Source organism: Chrysochloris asiatica, unplaced genomic scaffold, assembly GCF_000296735.1.
Source record: "Chrysochloris asiatica unplaced genomic scaffold, ChrAsi1.0 scaffold00062, whole genome shotgun sequence".
Classification (NCBI taxonomy): domain Eukaryota; kingdom Metazoa; phylum Chordata; class Mammalia; order Afrosoricida; family Chrysochloridae; genus Chrysochloris; species Chrysochloris asiatica.
The window spans coordinates 4,368,534-4,392,950 of NW_006408580.1; the positions used below are offsets into that span (position 1 = coordinate 4,368,534).

Genomic DNA, 24,417 nt, shown 5'->3' on the forward strand with positions numbered 1-24,417 from the left:
TTTGTAAACCTGATCCTACAGCACTGGAAAAAGACTATTCTGTACAGTAGAATTTAGCAAAGTCAAAAAAGTGTAAAAGAAAGGAAATTGATTATGCATAGATGTATATGATCTAGCTAAGTGATTCCCACTTGCCAGCCAGTGTATGACAATTTTACCAAGCAAACAATGACAACAAAATCACACAATGGTAGTGGAATGATTTGGAAAAGAATTAGAATGACTGCATAACTTGAAGAATGTAATCGGTATCACTCAACTGTACATGTAGAAATTGTTCAGGTGGTATATGTTTTGTCACGCATATTTTCACAATAAAATAAAACATATACATAAAGTTTTTCAATTGAATTCATTCATATTGTATTGCAATTCTTTAATTTTGGAATGCTGTTAACTTGCAGTAAGCAGCAAAAAGTGTTAAGATGTCTTTACTTGTCTAAACATCTTATTTTAGTCTTCATAATTATTCTTTACACTTTTACTGGTTCCTGTAATTCAAAAATCTGGGAACCACTGATTTGGGCAGAGAATATGAGTGAAAGCATTTCAAATAGCTTTGAATAGCATGAAAAAAATTACTATATATAAAACAACATAGAATAAAAGTCCGCCTTAAGTTTATTGTAACAAAATTGGTCGGCAAGATTAAAGTTAGGACTTCAAATGAGTACATTTGGGGTCGACCCCTACTGATAATTTGCATTTTGACCTCAGATATACTAACATGCATTTTCCAACCCCAAATCTAAATTTTAACAAGCTCCCCAGGTGGTTCCTATATATACACATGTAAACATATGTACAGTAGGACATAAAATAGGATGAGTGCAATATTTCATACATATGGAGCCCTGGTGGGGTAGTGCAACAGATTGGGCTGTTAACTGCGATGTCAGCAGTTCGAAATCACCAGTGGTTCTCATGGGAGAAAGATGAGACTTTCTGCTCCCATAAAGATTTACAGCCTCAGAAACCCTATAAAGGGACACTATGAATCAGAAACAGCTCAATAGCACAAAGCAGCATATATATGAATCATCTGGGGAACTTATTAAAATGTAAATTTAGATATTCAATATAGGTGAATTACGAATACAAATTCTCAGCAGGGGATAGAACCCAAATGAACCTGTTGGAAACCTAGTATGTAAGTACATTTTAGGAAAACCTATTTTCTAACAATATGTAAAACACACGAAAATACAAGTTATGGACAGGCAATATCTACAGAAAGAAATAAGCAGTACTTTCCAAAACCAATGTTTGCAAATTCATTCCTATGAAGTGAAAGTAGGAAGCCAATGTCCCCAATTACATATGTCCTAGTCTAACCACCAACTACTTTCCCTAATTAAATTTATATATAGGTTCATCCCAGAGAGCCTAGTTAATAGAATAAGCACTGGGTAAGCCTGGGATCTGGTGATAGTTATATGCTGACTCATGGAGACCCTGCATAGGGTTTCTGAGGCTGTAAATCTTTAAGGGAGCAGAAAGCCTCACCTTTCTTCTGTGGAACTGCTGGTAGTTTCAAACTGCTGACCCTGAGGTTAGAAGCCTGATTCGTAACCACTACACTACCAGAGCTCCTTAAGCCTGGGTTCTAGTTGTTGCTATAATGTTGATTACCTATGATGTGGTCCTGTAGGATAAGCACTGGACCACAAAGTCAATTTGAACCACAAGGGCAGTTCAACCCAACAGTCGCTACTTGGAAACCCTATACTGGGTTGTAATGAGTCAGAACCGACTCAACAGCACTTAACAACAACAAATTTGACTTTTGACAAAACACTTCAGTTCTTTGGACCCATTTTCTACACTTGAGCTTGCATGGTGAACTACATGACTACTCTGGTCCCTTGTAGCTGAAACAATTCTATGAGCCTGAGATATCAACAGTTGATGACTGGTGACAATATAACTACATTACCGCATCACAATGTAACTTATCCCAAAGTTTGAGGCCATCAAACTCATAACTATAATAATTGATAAAAATATAATTTTCTCACAATAAAACAGATTAGAAACAACACATAAAAAGGCATGAAAGAGTAAGAAAAGCAAAAAAATCAAAGAAAAAAAGTCTAATAACACAGAATTATATTATAGATGAAAAATAATAAATGTCTAAAATGATAATCTTGAATCTAAGAACAAGTTAAATTGTGATTAGTGCCCTGTATGAGGAGTCAAGAAACATGTTTATATTTAAAAACCATTTACCCCAAAAGGTTAAAATAAAATACATGTCAATGTTTAGAAATAAAATCAGTTAACTGGGAAAAATCCCCTGCAAAATACTGCTGTCCTCACTGAAGCAGAAACTTAAAAGCATTACTCAAAATACTAATTTTACACATATTTCATCATAATAATTTTTAATACAATTTTAAAAAGAGATATATGAAAGATAAAAAGTTATACTTCAAGTATTATATTAAACTTTCAATCTGCATCTGGAGTTTAAAAAGAAAATGCTTCATGGTATAAATTCCTTTTAATCTATATTAAAAGACATTTTCATATATAATAATCTTGAAAACTAGAAACAGTGACTAGGTACCCCTTTCCTTCCAAGTACTTTGTTGTTGTTAAGTGTCATCAAGTTGGTTCCAACTCATAGTGACACTGTACAAGGTTTCCAAGGAGCGGGTGGTGACTTTGAACAGCTTGACTTGTGGTTCTAGGCCTCCTTCAAAGTCACTCCATAGAGATTTACACTGTGTAACACTAACAGCAGTGATGGTGCTAGCTCCAAATACAAATGTGTTTACTTAGTTCATTTCTTCCATTAGTGAATGGTCATTATTATAGAAAAGATTTAAAGACTCAGTTCCTGCTCCTGAACATCATAAGTAAAAGATAAAGACAAGAGTTTGAACTTTCAAATTCCATTAATGAACAACTCAACTAGACTATTGTGTAAGCCTGGAAAGGGATTAGAAAATTTTTGCCAAAAACAGACACCTTTGCAGTCAAATCTGATTGTACATTATTAACGAGTATTCAAATATTTTTAAAGGAGGAAACATTTTAATGTTATTCTCTCACACAAACTTATTATTTTCCTAAATTTAAAGGAAAAATGATACCGTGCAAGAAACTAATTACACAGCAATTCTATTCAAAATAAAACATTCCTATACAGAAATACAAGGAGTCCTGGTGTAGTGCTGTAGAATAAGAACTGGACTACTAACCTCAAGGTCAATGGTTCAAACCCAACAGCCACTCCTTGGAAAGCCTATACAGCGTTGCTGTGAGTCAGATATGACTCAACAGCGCTTAACAACAACATGTAGAAATGAAAGGAACAAAGCTTACAATTAAAACAAGATGAATGATTTAAAAATAAAACATAAAATCAATAGCTTTGAGAGTAGAAAGATACCTAAAAAATCATCTAACAGAGAGTTTTTCAATCTCAGCACAATTGATATTTGGGGCCAGATAATTGCTTGTTGTGAAGACTTGTCCTGTGCATTGTATGCCGATTAGTACCATCCCTCGCTTCTACCCACTATATGCCAGTAACATTCCTGCTACCTGTGACATTCCACATTGTTTTCAGATATTACGAAAGTGAGGTATAAAAGCACCCTCTATTGAGAACCACTTATGAAATTGTTGTTATGTGCTGTGGAGTTGGTTCTGACTCTGTACAGGGTTTCTGAAGCTGTTAATTTTTACGGGAGCAGAAAGCCTCATCTTTCTCCCGCGGAACCAACTGGTAGTTTCTAACTGCTGACCTTGCGGTTCGTAGCCCAATTAGTAACCACTACACTACCAGAGCTCCTTACTGATCTAATAGATTCCTCTTTATAACAGGAAAAAAGAAAACTGAAGCTTCAAGAAGTTCAACTATATTATCCCAACTAGTCCTTATATCCAAATCCGTTAGCTCCTCATACATACATTGATCTTGCCACCATACCATGAAAGCTAAAACAATTAGGAATAAAAAAAAAAAAAAACCTGACGATTTAAAAATATAATCTATCTTGTATACAGTTATGGTATATATCAGATATTCAGTATATGTAAGGGTTACTCCTTCCCTGAAGAATGCTGAGTTTTTCCATTCATACCATGGCAAAAACAGAAGTTTTGGCATTCTCTGAGGGAATCAAATGGTATGTGTGTGTGTGTTTTTTTAAAGGCACCCTAATGAGACTAAGGCAAGTGTATTACTGAGAGAATTTGTCTGCAGCCATCCACTGATCACAGAGACATGTTAAAACATCTTTTGCTTGGAATAAACCAGGGCGTTTGTGAATTGGAATCCTTGTAACAATACTTGCAACTTTCCCTCAAACAACAGATATTTTAATATATGTCACTTTCCTTTCCAACAAAATTAAAATCTGCTGCAAAATGTTAGAGCTCAAGTAGAACTGTGATTTAAGGTCTGTGTAGCAGATTATGAGCTGAGTTGCTAACTAGTTCGAATCTACCAGTCACTCCACAGGAAAAAGATGAAGTTTTCTGCTCCTGGAAAGGTTTATTGTCTTGGAAACCCTGTACAGTGTCGCTATGAATTGGTATCAATTTGGTGGCACACAACCACCAACCATTTTTCAAATACATCCATTCTATGGTTAAATAAGGTATAAATCGTTAATCAAAATTATAACTAGGAAGGTTTCATTAGCTACTGGTAGTTATATCAAGCAGAATGAGAAAATAATTCTCTGTTCTACTAAACAATTCTTTGTTCTGCTAAATAAATATAGAAAAGATTAGAAATCAAAAGGAAAATAATTTAAATACTTAATTGACAAAAGCAAAACATAAGCATCTGATAAGAATCACCTTCCGAGGAAATACCAGGACTGTCCAGAATTAGGATCTGCTTCCAATGACTTTTGGAGATATTGAATAGCATAGCTTTCCTTGGCGGCTTTATCTCCCAGGAGATCCACAGTATGATGCATCCAACCTATAACAAATGGTTAAAAATATTTATCTGTGATTTTACATTTTTATATTGTTTTCATGGGGTCCTCTCCAGCCTATAGGGCAGCAGCAGGTGGAAGGGACTATGGAAGGGGTGGCTGTAGGGGAACATGGACACAGGCAGTACCTCCCACCAACTGTCTTGACCCTTGGGCATAGTGATTGCCAGGGGCACAGCAGTTCTCAGGTTCTAAGCTCCAAGGCCGCTTCCAAGCCTTCTTCCTCCTCAACAAATGTCAATTTTGCATAATAGCCTGGTCTTTGGAATCTATGTTAGTAAATGAGGAATACATGTAATACACTGCTTAAAAAAAAAACTACTGGGTCATAGAAGAAATAAAAAGTGAAATTTAAAATAACTGAAATCAAATGGGGTTCTGGTGTGACCAGAATTTATAGGATAAATACTGGACTGCTAATCACAAATTTGGTGATTAAAACCCACCAGTCACTCCTCAGAAACCCTATATATGGTCAGTGAGTCGGAACCAACTCCACGGCACTTCACAACAATATATAATCAATGATAGTTGAGATTAAAACATGTATACTAACACGCATTGGCCACACAAACTCACATATTAAATACACAAAAAACAGAAACTATAAAGTGAGTAATAATTTCAAAAAGAGGAAAGCAGATTCAAATGGAACTATTCAACTGTGTACAATTAACTCTGTTTTTCACTGTATAGGGGTTTGCAAGGAGTGACTGGTGAGCTTGAACCACTGACATTGTGGTTTTAGCACATTAACCAATAACACATCAGAACTCCTTTTCATATATAGCCCATAGTATTTATAACAAAGACTCTTATTTTCTAACATTTATTATAGTAGCTATGCTCCAAAACTGAGAGATACACTCAGCTAACATGTTTTATGGGCGGACAAGTCAACCACACGCTTATTCATTTTTCCTGTTCCTCCCCTATCTCTCCTGCTGTTACTAATAAGGACAAGACCTAGAGTAACTGGTTCTAAAAGCAGCTGCTTAAGCAGCACTGACAAGCAGGCAGGGAGACTTGATGTACAGGCATAAATTATACATAATTAGGGGGTGTATTTTTCTTCTGAAAACCATTTAAAGTTTTCTTATATAATCTGAAATATGGGAAGCCACGGCTAAATAGGACAGATGGAAACAGCTAAAATGAAACTTATTCCCATTCATTTTTTTAAACTTAAAAGACATTTTTGCTGATTATACTAAATGTGGTCAGATGTCCACTCTAAATGACATCTTGTTCTTTTTACATAAAAATGAACACAAACCCCCTTTTAAAAACTGTATTAATAAACTTGTTTTATTTGAAAAGATACAAGTTCAAGTTCCTCAAACACTATATATGGCTCATTTAAAACAAATACTTAAATACTTTAATAATTATTTTGTATCTTTGCAGGAGCAGAAAGCCTCATCTTTCTCCTGAGGTGTAATATATTAAATGTCTATTATTACTTACCTAGCTGTTGTAAGACAGTTGCTTTGACTTGTGCAGAAAGATTTTCTGTTTGTAAAAGTTGTTCGTAAGCTTCCTTTGCAGAATGATACTTCCTCTGAAGAGCAGAAGACAAAGAGATTTAAAGAAAAAATTCAATATAATCTTTAACAATAAAACACAATTCTAACTTTGCATTGATGATGCCAATTTGAATTAATTTTTCAAATAATGAAGACTTCTAGAAACTAAAAGAAAATAATTTCCAAAAACTATTTCACATGTTAAATTTATACAATACTGATGTTTTAGCATATTTTGGGCGGAATAAAATGAAAGCAAAAAATGCTAATTCCATTACTGAAAGTTTCTTTAACACTAGACAACAGCTTTGGGTACTTGCCCAAGTACCTAACACCAGTAACACTAACATTCAATATAAAAAGTATCCTTAAGAATTTGCCAAATCCTAGCAAACAGAAATTCACCTCAATTTACTTATTAACAACATATATAATCTCAACCTTCTTTAATAATAACATGAACAAATCTGGGAAAGTACTATATTGTCACGTTAATAATCTGCTCAGAACCATTTCTCAAGTTTCCAGGCTACTTAATAAACAATAGAGGCACATGCCAAAACTGTTTCACAAAATTTAGGGAAGTAAGACGAGCAGCTAAAACAGAAATTTAAAGGACACACTTTTTGGTATATAAAATATCTTATGGGAATATTTGTAATACATAATGAATTTAAAGACATCGCATCTCGCATCTCCCATCTCCCATAATTATAGTCTAAAACCTGTAAATGAAATAATGTAGCCAGTCACCTGCCCCAAGTACAAATATGATGACATCCATTATTGCTACAGCCATAAAACTTAAGACAACTCCTCCAAAAACAAAACTACAAAGGCAACAAAAGGAAACCTCATAAATATTAACTTTAAAACATACTTGCCAGAACACGAATGAATTGAAGTAGATTCTATTAATATCATTGCCAGTACACAGCTGCTTGAACAAGCTAAAATCTGTTTCATATTAACTGAAACTGGAAAGACAAAACTAGCTATGTGAATCTCAAGTAAATCAAATTGTGAATCAATCACAATAAAAACAAAGTAGTACCCAATCTTTCTATCTGCAAAATTGTTCTATGATCAAATGAGGTAAGTAAAAAAGCTCCAATAAATAATAAACAGGTTCTATCTACCAGCTGCTCTGCGGGAGAAAGATGAGGCTTTCTGCTCCTGTAAAGATTTACAGCCTAGGAAACCCTGTTCAGGGTCGCTATGGCTTGGGACCGACTCGACGGCACTTAACAACAACAACATATAAATATACTGGAGTCCTGGTGTGGCGCTGTAGGGTAAGCACTGGACTGCTAATCACAAGGTTGGTAACCCTATACAGGAAACCCTATACAGGATCGCTATGAGCTGGAACTGAGTCAATGAGCTGGAACTGATTCAATGGAGCATAACAACGACATGTGAATGTATCATCCTAGGGAAGATTTGCAAGACTTCTTTCTCTTGGATCCACAATCAACACTCATGGAATCAGTCAAGAAATCAAACGATGCATTGCATTAGGCAAACCTGCTGCAAAAGCGTTTAAGTGCAAAGATCACACTTTGAGGATTAAGGTGCAGCTGACCCAAGCCATAGTATATATGTGAAAGTTGCACATAAAAAGTTGTACATAGTATTTATGTGAAAGTTGCACAATGAATGATGACAATAAAACAATCAATGCATTTGAATTATAGTGTTGGCGAAGAATACTGAAAATACCGTGGACTGCCAGAAGAACAAACCAATCTGTCTTGGAAGAAGTATAGATAGAATGCTCCTTAGAAGCAAGGATGGAGAGTCTTTGTCTCTCATTCTTTGGGCATATTGTCAGCAGTGACCAGTCCCTGGAGAAGGACATCATGCTTCATAAAGTGGAGGGTCAGCACGAAAGAGTAAGACCCCCCCAACGAGATGGACTCACATAGTGGCAGCAACAATGGGCTCAATCATAACAATTGTGAGGATAGCACAGGACCAGGCAGTGTTTCACTGGGTTGTGCACGGGGCCGCTATGAGTTGGAACCAAATGGGCAGCACATACCAACAACAAGGGAGACTTAAGGAGCCCTGGTGGCAAAGTGGGCAAAATATGCTGAAAGTACTTCAGAAAGATGTTCTTAACATGTGAAAATCTATAGACTCTATTCTCAGACAATGGAGAACCAGTGAATGATTTTAAGTGAAATGATAAGGTTTATATTTTAGGAAGACCACCTTGTGAAGTTACCATAATAAATGTTAAAACATATCTGCCAAACACTAGTAACAAAAAGTTACTTAAAAAGCAAGTTGTATTATACTGAGAAACAAAGTTGAATTTATACCTCATATTGTTGTTGTTGTTTTAAAGTGCCAACTGTATTAAAGACTTAATTATAAGGTATGTGAAGAAAATGTAGGAGAATATTTCCTTGAGATGGGGAAAATGTCTTCAACATAGCCAAACAGCACAAATCAAAATGAAGAGTACAATAATACTACTTAAAAAATAGGCAGAAAAATAGGCAATGGATATAAAAACCAATACATAATGTAAAAGGTGAAAAGGTGTGTATCTCTAGAAATCAGAAAAATGCAGTTTTAAATAAGATAACATCAGACTGATAAACATAAGAAAGTTAAATATTTCAAGAACGGATTTTTTCAAGAACTTTTCAGTACATTGCAGCAGGAAATCCATATACCTAATTATGTCCATTACTGTTAATGTTGAGTTGGATTATTTGGTTAAGATGGTGTCTACCAGAATTCTCCACTATTATTAAGCACCTTGTAGAGAGATACTACAAGGCTATGTAAATGCTCTATTTCTTATAATCAGACTTTCACCCACTAATTTTAATATGCATCTATGGTTCTCACTTGCAACAGTGCAGTAGTTTTTGCCAAGTGGTGACTTTTTACTTCTATAATTCCTGGTTTAGTGCCGTAGGATCAGCACTGGACTATTAACCACAGGACTGGTGCTTCAAATCCATCAGCTACTTCCTACAAACCCTATATTCAGGGTGGCTGAGTTGGCACTGACTCAATGGCACTTAACAAATAACAACATCATTCCTTATACCTACTGCTATTCAGTTGATTCTGACTCCTACTAAAGAGGTGCCCCCACATCTATTCAATTATTTGTATCAGTATAGACTAATATATTTTACTTTATGTTACAACCTATTACTATAATTATTTGTTACGAAAGTTATATCAGATTTGGCAATTAGGAATCACATACAAACAAACACATACACTTCAAATTGGGTCCTATATCTTTTTAATATGTTTTTGTCATTTTTAGAGCACTTCTTTATACTTTCTGGGTCCAGAAGATGTTCCAGAGTTCAGTTTGTATTTTCTCTGCCCTGGCCCTGGAATAATTTATTTCTCCCCAAGAACACTATGTTCCTTTTATTGAAGAATGGTATTTAGAAACCACGATCTTTCTGCCTGGTGTTTTCATTACTACTGGGCTACGCTATTGCTTCTAGGCTCTCCCAGCAAATAGAGATAGGAAATATATTTATGCATATGAGTGTGCACACACCTAAGCACGTGGTATTTCAACATACATCTAACTATTTATCTATCTATACCTATAAATAAAGATGAATCTCATGCTGTTTTCTCTAATTTCAATCAACACCCATGGAAGAAGCAGTTAAGAAATCAAACGACGTATTGCATTAGGCAAATCTGCTGCACAAGACCTTTTTCAAGTATTGAAGAGCAAAGACGTCAGTTTGAGGACTAAGGTGTGCCTGACCCAAGCCATGGTATTTTCAATAACTTCATATGCATGTGGAAGCTGGACAGTGAATAAGGAAGACAGTAGAAGAATTGATGCTTTTGAGTTATGGTGTTGAAGTGGAATATTGAAAGTGCCATGGGCTGTCAAAAGAACCAACAGATCTGTGTTGGAAGAAGTACAGCCAGAGTGCTCGTTGGAAGCCAGGATGGCCAAACTTCCTCTCTCATACTTGGGACATATTATCATGAGGGACCAGTCGCTGGAGAAGGTTATCATGTTTGGTAAGGTGGAGAGTCAGAAGAGGAAGACCCCCAGCGACATGGATTGGCAAGTGGCAGCATCAATGGGCTCAAGCATGACAACAATTGTGAGGGTGGGCCAGAATCAGGCAGTGTTTCGTTCTGTTGTGCATAGGGTCGCTATGAGTCAGTACCGACATGATAACCAAACAACAAAACCAAAAGGTTCTATCTATGTAAGCCTTTGTTTTCCTTATTATAACTACTTACCCCTTACAATGAGAAATCTGGTTCCCATTATCCATAATGGATTTACTTATTTACTCTTAATAGTCACATGTAGTTAACAGACTTAATATTCACATGAAATAGTTACAGGACTACTAATCCATCTCTCTGTAGCAAACTCGAGTATTAATTTACAGTTGTTTTTGTGCTGTGCTGTAGGATAAGCACTGGACCAAAAGATCAGTTTGAATGGCAAGGTTGGTGGTTCAAATTCACCAGCCATTCCTCAAAAGCCCTATACAGGATCGCTATGAGTCAGAATCGACTCTATCACACATAACAACATATACTATAGAGTCAAAATGCTGTTCTTCCATGTTACTTAGCTTTAGTTGTTTTTTTTCCCCCCATCCCGACCCCTTTTCTGAGTAGGCGTTACTCATTCACTTGTAATACAGTTAGATTCACTAGCTACTGTTTTTATTCAGTATGGGTTGGTCTACATACTGGTTGACCTTAATTTTTCAACTAATTGAGGGATATAAAAAATATTACCAGGTTCTAAGAGTCAGAATAACATAAAACATACATGGTCAAGAGAAATTTCACTTTCTTCTCATCCCTACTGCCCTATTCACACCCAGACCCCATAAGTAATCAAATTAATTTCCTTCTGGTTTATCTTTTATGAATTTCTTTTGTACAAATGACACATGCTTATTTTCTTTTACATATGTATATCTATTAGTATTCATTCTTTTCTTTCTTTCAGAAAGGACAGAATATTATATTCTTTAACACTATTTCCCTCTTGACAGCATATCCTGAAAACTACTCTTAAGTTCACGAAGATATTTCTCATTCCTTCTACAGCTATACAACTCTTCACTGAATAAACGTAAGATAGTACATACAGCCATTCTCTTAGGGCATTTAGGTTATTTCTAAAATTTGCAATTATAAACAATGCTCCAATGGATTATCCTTGTGCATATATATTTTCTTATTTCCTAGATGTGGAATTGCAGGATCAAAGGTAACTACATGTATCATTAAGGTATTGCCAAATTTTCCTCTGGAGTATACAAAGTTTGTATTCCCACCATGTAGGAGAGTGGCTATTTCCCACAGTCATATTTAATGTTCATCAGTCTGAGAGTTGACCAATATTTCAATGTTGTTTAAATTTGCATTTTCCTAACTCTGAGTGTACTTGGACAGTTTTTGTATGTTTAAGGGTTGCTTATATGTGTTTCAAGGAGCTATGGTAGTGTAGTGGTTACGAGTCGGGCTGCTAACCTCAAGGTCAGCAGTTTGAAACTACCAGCCATTCTGTGGGAGAAAGATGAGGCTTTCTGCTCCTGTAAAGATTTATAGCCTTGGAAACCCTATACAGGGTCGCTATGAGTCGGAACCGACTCCATAGCATATAACCACCACAATATGCATTTCTCTTGGTCTATCTCTTCCTAATTTAAAAAATTAGGTTTTAAAGTTCTTTAGTTCCTCAAATTTTAAGTTTGTTTTATTTTAGAATTTATGGTGCATACTGTAATGCAAAAGTTATTCCAATTGATCGGTGTTTCTTTCTATTGCTTCTGAATTGTAAGCAATTATTAGAAAGTCTTTCCCTACACACTGAGGCTTACTTTTTTTTTTTTTTGGCAAGAAAATCATTTACTGTTTTATTTATTCCGATTGTTCTTTACAAAGAATCAACTTTTGTTTAAGCCTTTTTTAAGGTATTCATTTAATTTCAGTGCAGTAAAAGAAAAAGAATACTACTGGATTACTACAGTAGATACCAAATAACAAGCAATTTGTTAACTGTAATTTAAAAAAGAAATCACAGTGAGAAAAGAAAGAAAAACAGTAGAATTAATATATCAATTTTAGTATTATGGCAAAAATTCCAAATTGAAAAGCTAGCTACCTTGATCAAGAGGAAAACTAAGGAGAAAGCACAAAATAAGACAAAAATGGAAACATAAGAAATTAAAAATCTTTTTGTTTTTCAAACATTACAATGTCAAACTCACAAAGCTGTACTTTAATTGCAATACATCTCTGTATTAGAGGACACATACAAACACACACACAAACCACTGCATCACTGTCTGCACCTTTCAATTCAGGCAGGACTCAGCCCCAACAGCTCCTTCTCAGAGAGGTCTTCCTTAACAATTCTAGCTAATGAGATTGTCCATTACTTTTGAATTTTAACATTTAACTACGGAAAATTTCAAACATCAAATACCACAGAACTCCAATGCATGCATTGTGCTGTGTTAATAATTATCTAGTCATGGTCAATTTTATTTCAACCATTCCTCCCCTATTCTCCTTCCCTGGTTCTATCATCTTGATGCAAATCCCAGATACCTTATCATTTAACCTGCAAATGCTTCTCAAGTTAATACCTAAAAAACTTGAGCTTTAAAAAAAAAAAAAAAAAAAAAATCATATTATCTTTATCACACCTAAAAATGTGAAGTAATTATATACTTATTAAACCTCCAATATTATATTAAAATATCCAATGTGCATCCTACATGCAATAAACAGTTCAACTTAAGATCTAAATATTAAAAATTTTTTATTATGACTTTTCTCTTTTAATCTGTAAGATTCCATCCACTATCATCCTTCTTTCTGCCAATAAAACTTAACTTACTGAACAAATGAGTAAGTAAGTACCTTCAATCCAGATTTTCCTTATCACATCCCTATGTAGTTGAGTAGCATATTGTTCTATAACCTCTACTTTAAGTGATACTTGAAAAAGAGGTTTGATATGATTCAGATTGATTTTTTGGTAAGAATATTTCATAGATAATGTGCCTGTCCACTGTTTTTAAGCACCATGGAGTCAGTTTTGACTTTCAGTGACCTCTATAGTGTTTCCAAGGAGTGGCTTATGGATTTGAGCCACCAACTTTGTGGTTAGCAGTCCAGTGCTTATCATACTGTGCCACACTAGGAATCTACACAACAATTGTTGTAAAGTGCTGTCCAGTCAGTTCCAACTGATGTTGTTGTTGTGTGCCGTGGAGTCGGTTCCGACTCATAGCAACCCTACACAGGGTTTCCAAGGCTGTAAATCTTTACAGGAGCAGACTGCCTCATCTTTCTCCCGCGGAACCGCTGGTAGTTTCAAACTGCTGACCTTGCGGCTCACAGCCCGATTCGTAACCACTACGCTACCAGAGCTCCTTACTGATAGCAACCCTGTATAGCAAGGATGGGGAACATCCATCCAGCCTGAGGGCTGTGTAACATCCACGAAGTAATTTGTTCTAGCCCTGGAAAGGCAACCACAGCTCCAGCCATCATGTTGTTGTTGTTGTTGTTAAGTACCACTGAGTCGGTTCCAACTCATAGCATACAGTATAGGGTTTCTGGGGAGTGGCTGGCAAATTTAAACAGCCAAACTTGCAGTTCAAACTGACATTGTAGTGGTGTGTTTATCATCCTATAGTGCTACGCCATCATATTGTTGTTCCGTCGAGTTAGTTCTGACTCATAGTGATCCTATACAGGATTTCTGAGGACCAGCTGGTGGGTTTGAACTGCCTACCTGTGGTTTGCAGTCCAGTGTTGATCCTAAAGCGCCATACCAATTCACTGTTAAGTTGTTAAGTGCCATCGTGTCGGTTCTGACACATAGCGACCCTGTACAGGGTTTCCGAAGCTGTAAATCTTTACGGGAGCAGAAAGCCTCATCTGTTTCCCGCGGGGCAGCTGATAGTTTCGAACTGCTGACCTTAAGGTTCGCAACCCGATTCGGAACCACTACACTATCAGAGCTCCTACACCATCTCATTAAATGTTTGACCAAATACAGCCGGCTAACTTTTAAGTTGATAATTCTGCATGGCTCACGAATGATGTTATAATATCTAAATGGCCCTTGGTCAGAAAAATAGTTCCACAATGGGTGACTGGTGGATCTGAAATGCCAACCATGCATTCTAGTATGCAAACAGTGCATACTAGTCCAGTGTTTAACCTACAGCACCACACCAGGTCAACAGCAGCAATCAGGAGTTAAAAAGGCCTGATTATATCTCTTCTGTGATGGAAGTAGCCGCTAATGCTCATTACCCAGATGCAGGATAGTATTAAATTCTTTCTTTATGTACTGTGGGATAAACCACTGGACTGTAAGGTCAGTTTGAACCGCAAGGCTGGCGTTCAAACTCACCAGCCACTCTTTGGAGACCCTATATAGGGTCACTATGAGTCGTAACCAACTCAATGGCACTAAGCAACAATATAGAGAAACTTCCCTTGAATTATTTGATTATCCAGAGTGGTAGCCACTAATTATACATAAGTATATAAAATTTTAAATCCTTATTCATGAATAAGGTCTCTGTTGGTATAAATTAGTTGAAACATAAAAGGTAACGTTCTATTGGTAAACAGGGCTTTTTGTTTCCTGAATTTTTCGGCTAAAAAAAGAAAGCTCTTGTTATAAGCACTGGTAAAGTTTTAAATCCTGTCACCTAATAATTATATGGACTTCTGATATGATGCGGTAACATCAGCTCTGGACTGCAAACCACAGGATTAGCAGTTCAAACCACCTGCTCCTCGGAAACCCTAAGGTCGCTACAAGTAGAAACTGGCTTGACAGCACTTAACAACACAATAATTAGAAACTTGGCTTACTATAGTTGTGTTTATTTTGCTTTATCTAAATGGGAAGTAAAAATTCTCAAATTAACGAATCAATAGGAGGAGGGGTCCTATCTCCATCTAGTATCTTCATATAAACAGTATAACCAATGGGCAAGTTCTCATCAGAAACAATGAAAATCACAAAACTATGAAACTGAATTTAAAAACAAAAATCCTAATAATTAGAATTCCAAATATAACAAAAATACTCATTACAAATAAAGGCAAGAAAATTTCTGCTTCAGCTAAAAAAAGAAAAAAGAAAAAAATCAGTGTTCCTACCAAGAAGCAGAAAAGACAGAACAAAAGAAAAAGAAAAAAAAAATCAGAAACTGTCCTTTTGAAAGCATAAAAAAGGTACTGAAATAATAAGAACAGGTAGAGTTAGAACTTCAGGCAGAAAATAATTTTGAAAAAGAAGTTAATTTCTGTTAGCTGTTTTACTCTGAGACCTAAAACTTATTTTCAGTATGGACAGAAAGCTAGTATTAACATTGACAGGTAAAGGCTCTTGAAACAAGGCATGCATGTAACTAAATGCAACCTTCTCAAAGCAAACAAAAATCCCTAAATTGGTTAAATAAGGTAGTCAAACCAGTGTGTACAACAATTCTAACTCAGTGAGTATAGGAGATGTGTATATGTGGAGTGAGTGTCCAGGAATTTAATGCCAATAAAGCTCCTCATGGTGGTGGATTTGTAAAGTTTTTCAGTAGATTTTGCTAACAACTGGACTTGGGAATCAACGGTATAAATTAACTCACACTATGTGACTGCTTCTCAGTAAAAATAGTGGTATATACTAAGATCTTGAATGCATGGCATCTTTGACAAAAACATCAAAATAGACTATAAAAATTATGGATCACCTATCAGTTGGAGTCCTGGTGTGGCGCTGTGGTCTAATGCGTCAGACTGCAAAATTGTTTGAACTGCAAGGTTGGTGGTTCAAGCTCACCAGCTGCTCCTTGGAAACCCTATACAGGGTCGCTATGGGTCAGAATTGACGGCACTTAACAACTACAAAATCAGTGTTTTGTTGTTTCCTGAAACCCACCCACTGCCATCAAGTCAATTCCAACTCATTGTGCCCTTGTAGGACAGAGTAGAACTATTCCATAGGGTTTACAATGTTGTAAATCTTTAGGGAAGCAGACTATCTCATCTGTCTTCAGCAGAGCAGCTAGTGCGTTAGAACTGCTAACCTTTTTGTTAGTAGCCTAATATGGTTAACTCACAGCATCGCCAGGGGTCCTTTTCCTGAAAAGCTGTTATTAAATTGGTTTTGTATTTTAATATCAAAATGAAATCCTTTAATGTTTAACTACTCATTTCTGGTTAAACTAGGATTACCTTTTTTTTAGGTCTCATACCAGTTTCTACTTCATTTTCCAGTGCCACTCCTTAAAGTGAATTTCTATGTACTATACTTTTTACTACAAAACCAAGCAAAATCTGCCATACACAAAACCAAAATGTCCTACAATTAAAATGAAACGACTTTTTAAAAAATACAGAAGCCCAGAAAAACAGTGGCAATGCCTTAAAAGGTGACTTTAATATGTCTTTCATACAGTAACATGTAGAATAAACATTTCAATCTTGGGGAAAAACGGAAGAGAAGTTATTCAAAGATAATGCATTATAACCATGTATAAGCATTTGAAAAGAAAATTAATCAATTCACATCAAGGATGTGAGAAATTTCAAATATAGACATTATAGCTTTTATATATGGCTTAAGTTTTGAGGCAAATCTTAAAAAGATATTTTGCACACAGCAAGTACTCTGGGAACTGAGCACAAAGACAGATATTCAGATTTAAAAATATTACTATCAACATATTGAATATGAATCTCAAATACCTTAATTTCTCTAAAAATAACTGTTTCACTAAGCAAAATACTTGGTTGCATGATATGAATGATGATTTTTGTTTTGTTTTAAAGTAGGTAAGTTAAAACACTTACCTGGGTTTCATATAAATGGGCAATGTGAAATTGAACTGCAACAAATGATAGAAAATAAAAATCAATCACATACAGCAGAGTTTAGGATAAATAAAATAAAAATAATATAAACTGGACTATACACCAAGTATAGTCTATACCATATAGATTTAAGTAACAGAGGAATATAGCTGTTGTTTTTAATAAATAGAATATATAAATAAAATTAAGAACAAAAGGCATGATCATGATTAAAAATAAAAAACACACTTAGTCATTATCAAAATTTCTACCAATGTTATTATTAAAATTAACCAATAAATCTATAGATAATAAGGATATGTCTTACAAAACTCAGTGACAACACTAAGTAAAGAAAATGTATTTTAAAACCGATACATTTCAACAGTTTAAAAACTGACTCCTAAGTTTTAAAAATCAATTTTTAATAAAAGATAAAAATGTTTCAAAAAGTTCCATAATACATTTCCTATAAATAAAATTTATAAAGAAGCCAAAGTCCAGGATGATGCTGGTAATAACACACAGAAGAAATGAATTGTTGCTACATCGTCTTTAAAATTGAAAGACATTTATTGTTTAAAGAAAAAAAACAAAAAAAAATCCAAGCCACATAGAAGTCAAGAAAGTGCCAAGATTAACAAACGTATCTTGAAAATCAAACACAGACAGAATATTTCAGCTTTTATATCTAGCTATTCCTAATACTGTTATTACTAGAGTATGAATGATCCAACAAAATCAACAATTAAACTGGATTCCAGGTATCTAATTATGATTTTACTCATCGAAGATTCTATATAAATGAAGCATGTGTCTTCTCATTAAAAATGACGAATCTTTTAGTACTTTAAATCCTGTGTCCTGGGAAGCTCCTCAAGTACAAGGCAATACAGAACATTAATCACTCTATATTCTGTATTTCCCTTTTCAATAACTAAGAAAAAGAGAGCCATAATAGAGTTGAAGGTGTACTTATAATAATTCAAATTGTCTTCTTTGATTCTGACATGAAAACCTCCTACTTTGTGGCACTCATTCTATGTATGTAAATGTTTTTCTCTCAACAAAAGTGATCCACAGGTAAGATTTAACCTCAGTAGAGTAGAATATAACGATTTACCAAATATTTTGTTTGACGTTTATAAAACAGCCCTTAGAAGCTATCGTTCAAACAAATAGTTATCAAAGTAAGAATTCAGTTAAAATTAGATGGTACTGAATTAAATGAAAATCAGCATTTTCCTTATTCCCATAAATTACTCCTAATTAAGGATTTATATTCTAGATGGTTTACATGACTTGGATATATATAATTATGAAAGAAGTATAAACTAACACTTTTAAAATTAGCAAATCAATGAGTAAAATTATCTTTCAAATATAAGCTCATCTTAGAAACTGTAAACTATTGCTGCGTTTGTTACCTTGCCATCATTTATTCTGCAAGCACACTGAACAGCACTAAATCCTAGCATTTCCATTTAAAATAACAAAGAAATAGTTAAGTTTCCCCCTAAATCTGCCCTTAGCAAAAGTATGAGGTTAACTCGTCTGGTTCAGATGAACATTTAATCCATATTATGTCTTAATCCATATTATTTACTCATCAAATTATATCCAAAATTCTATACCTCTTTCTCTGATGCAATTACTTTCTTAGGCAGGTATTATCTAAACACAGACTACTTTTCACTCCATATCTTTCTGTACTACTGAAAGACCAAGTAATTTATATCAAAACACTGATTTTCTAAATTCCAGAATTATTTAAAAATTACTTGACATTTTTATTAAGAACCACTTGATTTTTCATACATTATGACTGAAACTACAAATTAAAATGCTTACTTTTTAAGTAAAAATGGTATCATATATTTAGTGGTAAACACATTATAATCAACCCAATCTGTTATTATAAAGAAACCTACATGAAGCAGCAGAAAATTACTGTTTGAAGAAAACTATTGTATCAAAACATGCTTCAAGAAGGCACTTTTAATTCGCTGAAAATGTGACTTCAGACTTAGCTTATGTGTACAATTATAATAAAAAGCTAAGAGTATATCTTCATAATTGCAAGTACTTTTAAGCAGGAATCTGTAGGCTATCACATGTATCTTTGAATATTCACTTTTCCTAAAAGAATGGCAAAGCCTTTTTTAACCCCAAGTCATCGACAGTATTACTAATCCACAAATAGTCAACCATGTTCAATAGTGCAGATAATTTTAATTGAACAACCCACTTCAGTGGAATCTCTATTTTACACACAGACCAGTCTCACACGTTCCAGTTGTGCAATCATAGCAACAAATACAAAGTTTGTTTTAACAACTCTAGAAGAAAAAATTCCACAGAACTGATCACCAACAACATTATCATCATCAGTGATGAAGTGATTTGAATATATGTATAAAATTACAGTATATAGTAATACTTACTTTCAGCATTGGACAAAGTGCAGGGATTACAGTCAACCAAAGCTAACTGAAAATGCTGCAAGAGAGTAAAGAAATTAAAAGCACTAAATTTAATGTCACATCACTGCATCTTAAAATATTTTTCAAATATTTAAGGTCTAACATATATAATGATATTGTTTTCTTGAGACATCTGAAAATGGAGAACTTGGGGAGAAATTAACTTCATCAAGTAATCCTATGCTTATTGTTATCTATATAAAAACTTCATATTTTTGATTCTTCAATTAAAAAATTAAGGAAAAGTACAGTTTAAATAAAACACATTTCAGTTAATTATTTATAAAATTGTAAAGACCAATGGCATTAATGTCAAAACAGCACTCCTTTTCAAAATGAAACCTGAATTTTGTGCCTTTATTAGTTCTTAAAATAATCATTCTTTTTACACAATAATCATTTGTCTTCTAAAACTGAAATACTACAGATATAAAAAATGGAGTCCTGTAGGATAAGCTCAAGACCTCAAGGTCAGTTTGAACTACAAGGTCGGCAGTTCAAACTCACCAGCTACTCCTCAGAAACCCTATACAGGGTCGCTATGAATAAGAACCTACTTGACAGCATTTAACAACAACATACATAAACATATGAAATAGCCTGTGTTCAAGTTCATCTATGAAATACAATATCCTTTTAGAATGAATATGTATAGAATTTATAGAAAAATTGAATTAAAAGATGGAATTCTTCTAAGAACTTTTTAAAGCCCCATCCTATATTGCAGCATTCACTTATAATATTAAATAAGCCCACCCAGAAGATAAATGGTCACACATCAATGTATAATACTAACTCAAAATACCATCAAGAGCAGTGGTTAACATGAGACGTTTTGTTTATCAACACTAAACCTGAAACAAGGCAACAATCTTTAAGTTAAAACAAGGTAAAGTAAATTAATTTAAACTTTTTTTTTTAAAGTATTCTTATAAATGTCTATTTAATTTTTGAAGGATCCAGAAATTTTCAGCCTTAAAAGTGACAGCCAAAGTTAAAATACACACACATTAAGGTCATTCCTATCCACAATGCAAATATCTAAAGAAATGTATTACTTATAATTTCTGGACAAATTGACACTTGATGTTCATAAGGAAAGCTTTTAGATATAAATCCAAATAATATTTCAGAAAGATTTCAATATTATGTTTCAACATTTAAAACACTAAACAAGTACAATAACAACCAAAACCTACTGCCATCTACTTGATTCAGATTTATCATAGGGGCCCAAAAGAACAGAGGACAACTGCCATCCCACAGGGTTTTCCAGGCCGTAATCTTTACACAACCAATAAAACTGCACTTGTTCAACTAGAAACCTCAACAAGAATAAACCAGTGTTAGTAAAGATATGTTCTACATCCTAGTTTGGTGAGTAGCATCCGGGGTTCTTAAAAGTTTTAGAGTGGCTATCTAAGATACTACTGTCCTCTTTCCCATCTAGTGCAAAGGAGACTGAAGATAACCAAAGAAAGATAACCAAAGAAGCACTTAATTCACAAGGTTAAAGGCTCACACAAACCACAGCCTCTTTTAGACTAACACCAGAAGAACTAGGTGGAGCCTAGCTACCACTACTAGCCAATCTGATCAGGGACACAACAAAGGGCACCAGATAAAATGGGAGAAAAATGTAGAACCAAAACTCAAATTCATAAAAATGACCAGACTCATTAAACTGATAGACTGGAGGAACTCCTCAGACTCTTACCCTAAAACACCCTTTTAAAACCTGGAACTAAAGTCACTCCCAGAGGTTACCTTTCAGCTAAATAAGAGATTGGCCTATAAAAAATCACCCATGAGTAATTTGTTCCTTAGATCAATTATATGATGCCAAATGGACAACATTTGCCCCAAAGCACAGTAAAAAGGCAAGGAGGGACAGAGAAACTGAGGGATGGGAACAGGAAGGAAGGGTAGATAGCAGGGACAATGCTGACACAGTGCTGGGATAGCAATCAAAGTCACAGGACAATTTGTATATAAATTGATAAATGGGATAAAAATTTGCTGGGTAAACTTTCACCGAAAACACAATAAACTGTTTTAAATTTTTTTAAAAGAATAAACTAATCGTATCTAACCAAAGTTATGACTAAAATACAGTAGCTCTTATATTCATGCACAAATTTCTGCTATGTAGGAAACCCTGCATTTTTTTGTTTTCTTAAAACTTAAGACATGATTTATCTTCTGAATTGGTAAACTACCCTTAAATATTAAATCCATTCGACAAATATTATCAACAAAAGTGAAAAATGGTAGACTGAATAAGAAACTCAAACATTTCAAAAATAGCCTTTATTTTTCTTTGGCTTACAGTAAACAGATTATATGCCTTCAAGCATTCCTTTAGTGTGCTACCATAGCAATATAAAACATTTTAAAATATGAGTACTATGAAATCAAAGCATACTTTATAATTATTTCCCTCTACATAAAAAGAGTAGTACAACAGCCACACACTTCAGATTGTACCACATTTCTAAATCTAATCTACCCTGCAAGCATATTTAGATATGACAAAACAGACTTTCCCTAACTGAGCTGTCAAAGGATGCAAACTGGCCAGAAAAGAAACAGAGCCTTCAATAAGGCTGTATTTTAGGTTTACTATCATTGAAATCCCATGTGTAGGAGCTGAGAGATATACATAATTTGAATCACCCAGCCTATGTTTAATCTACCATTACTCAAGATTTTGCAATGACACTTGGCAGACGTAATTCTCAAACATGTTTAATTATTAAAGAATCTTAAAAACTGAAAGAAGTTACTGATTTAACATTTCAAACCCACAACACCATGCACGGTCAAATATTTTCAAATAGCAAAGACACGTAAAATACTAAGGGCCACACAAAACAATCTTAGATAAAGAAAAACACTGACAGAACATCTTTTAGAACACTAAGAGGAGGGTAAGGAGAAAGGTGGGAATGGCATGGCCTCATCTTTTCATTGCTAGTATCTGCAGCACATGCAAAATAGATGTAACTATTATTAACACATGGAGTTCTGGAAAGCACTGGACTGCAAGGTCAATGGTTGAAACCCACCAGTCATTCCTCAGAAACCCTATACAGGGTCACTATGAGTAAGAACTGACTGGAGGGTATTTAAAAGCCATATTAACACAGAAATGACTATCAATTATAATAACCAGCCCCCAAACCTGAAAACACAGTGGGGTAAAATGCCCAGCTTCCAGCCAAGAGAAGCAGCTAAGAAGCATCTGTACCTCACACAGGACTACTGCAGTACTGAAATGGCTACTGCTGTGAGAAATATTTACTATGCAAGAGAGGTCTCTGCAATTCAAAGATGATATACAAACCATAAGGCAGAAAACAATCTACAAGAAATTTCAAAGCAAGAAGATTTATCAAAGATTTTTTTAAATGTTTCTGTGCCGTGGAGTAGGTTCCGACTCATAGCGACCCTGTACAGGGTTTCTGAGGCTGTAAATCTTTACAGGAGCAGAAAGCCACATCTTTCTTCTGCAGAACAGCTGGCAGTTTTGAACTGCTGACCTTAAGATTCACAGCCCAATTCGTAACCACTACGCTACCAGAGAATTTCTAGTCCAATCTAAGACAAATTATGATTCATTGTAATTTCTGTTTGCATCTTTACTATAAAAGTCACCTTTTGTTTTAAAAAGCTTTGCACTTCATTTTATAAAACATAAAACTCAAGATTCAAGACTTCATTTCCCTTTAAATTGTTTTATTTCTAGGTTAGACTGTGATTATTTCATTAAACTTTTCAATTATTGAATCCTTCAACAATATTCCCAGCCCTGAAGGTTAGCAATGAGATAATATTGTATCACTAATAAATTATATTGCATTTACAAATTATTAACTTGGAGCAATATTTAGATTCCACATTCAATCTTAGATATTCTGATTTAGTAGGCGGGGAGTAACAGCCTTCAAACCAACTAAAAGTGTCCACATGGTATTCCAATATGATCAGGGCTCTGTAAACAAGATGTGTACAGTCCATAATGCTGTCTATACTCAAGCAGACACATTCTTCTAATAACCAGCTTTTACTCTATATGCCAAGGACTCTGCTACAGAGTATCTATAAAATTAATGGATGGCTCACTAGCGTAGTGGTTACAAATCGGACTGCTAACCTCAAGGTCAGCAGTTCGAAACTACCAGCAGCCCCGTGGGAGAAAAATGAGGTGGTCTGCTCCCGTAAAGATCTACAGCCTTGGAACTGACTCCACGGTACTTAACAACAGCAACATGGTGGTGGTAGTTATGTACCCCTGAATCAGTTCCAACTCATAGTGGAATGCTACACAGGGTTTTCAAGGCTATAAATCTTTATGTGAGCAGAATGCCTAATTTTTCTCCCGCAGAACGTAGTTTTGAGCTGCTAACCTTGAGATTTGCAGCCCAATTAGTAACCACTATGCTACTCAGAGCTCTGGTAGCGTAGTGGTTACGAATCAGGCTGCGAACCTTAAGGTCAGCGGATCGAAACTACCAGCCGCTCCGCGGGAGAAAGATGAGGCTTTCTACTCCCGTAAGGATTTACACCCTCGGA

General features: G+C 34.9%; 1 protein-coding gene across 9 annotated transcripts in view; it reads right to left on the reverse strand.

The window, feature by feature from the left end:
• Window positions 1-24,417, reverse strand: part of KDM6A (lysine (K)-specific demethylase 6A) — a 298,541-nt gene that overhangs the window by 84,970 nt on the left and 189,154 nt on the right. For all 9 annotated transcript variants that reach the window (XM_006864247.1, XM_006864249.1, XM_006864243.1 and 6 more), the window contains exons 7-10: window positions 19,804-19,858; window positions 17,360-17,394; window positions 6,432-6,525; window positions 4,822-4,948 (exon numbers count right to left, since the gene is read on the reverse strand). In XM_006864247.1, coding sequence (XP_006864309.1) covers window positions 4,822-4,948; window positions 6,432-6,525; window positions 17,360-17,394; window positions 19,804-19,858 — 311 coding nt within the window. The remainder of the gene's footprint in view (window positions 1-4,821; window positions 4,949-6,431; window positions 6,526-17,359; window positions 17,395-19,803; window positions 19,859-24,417) is intronic.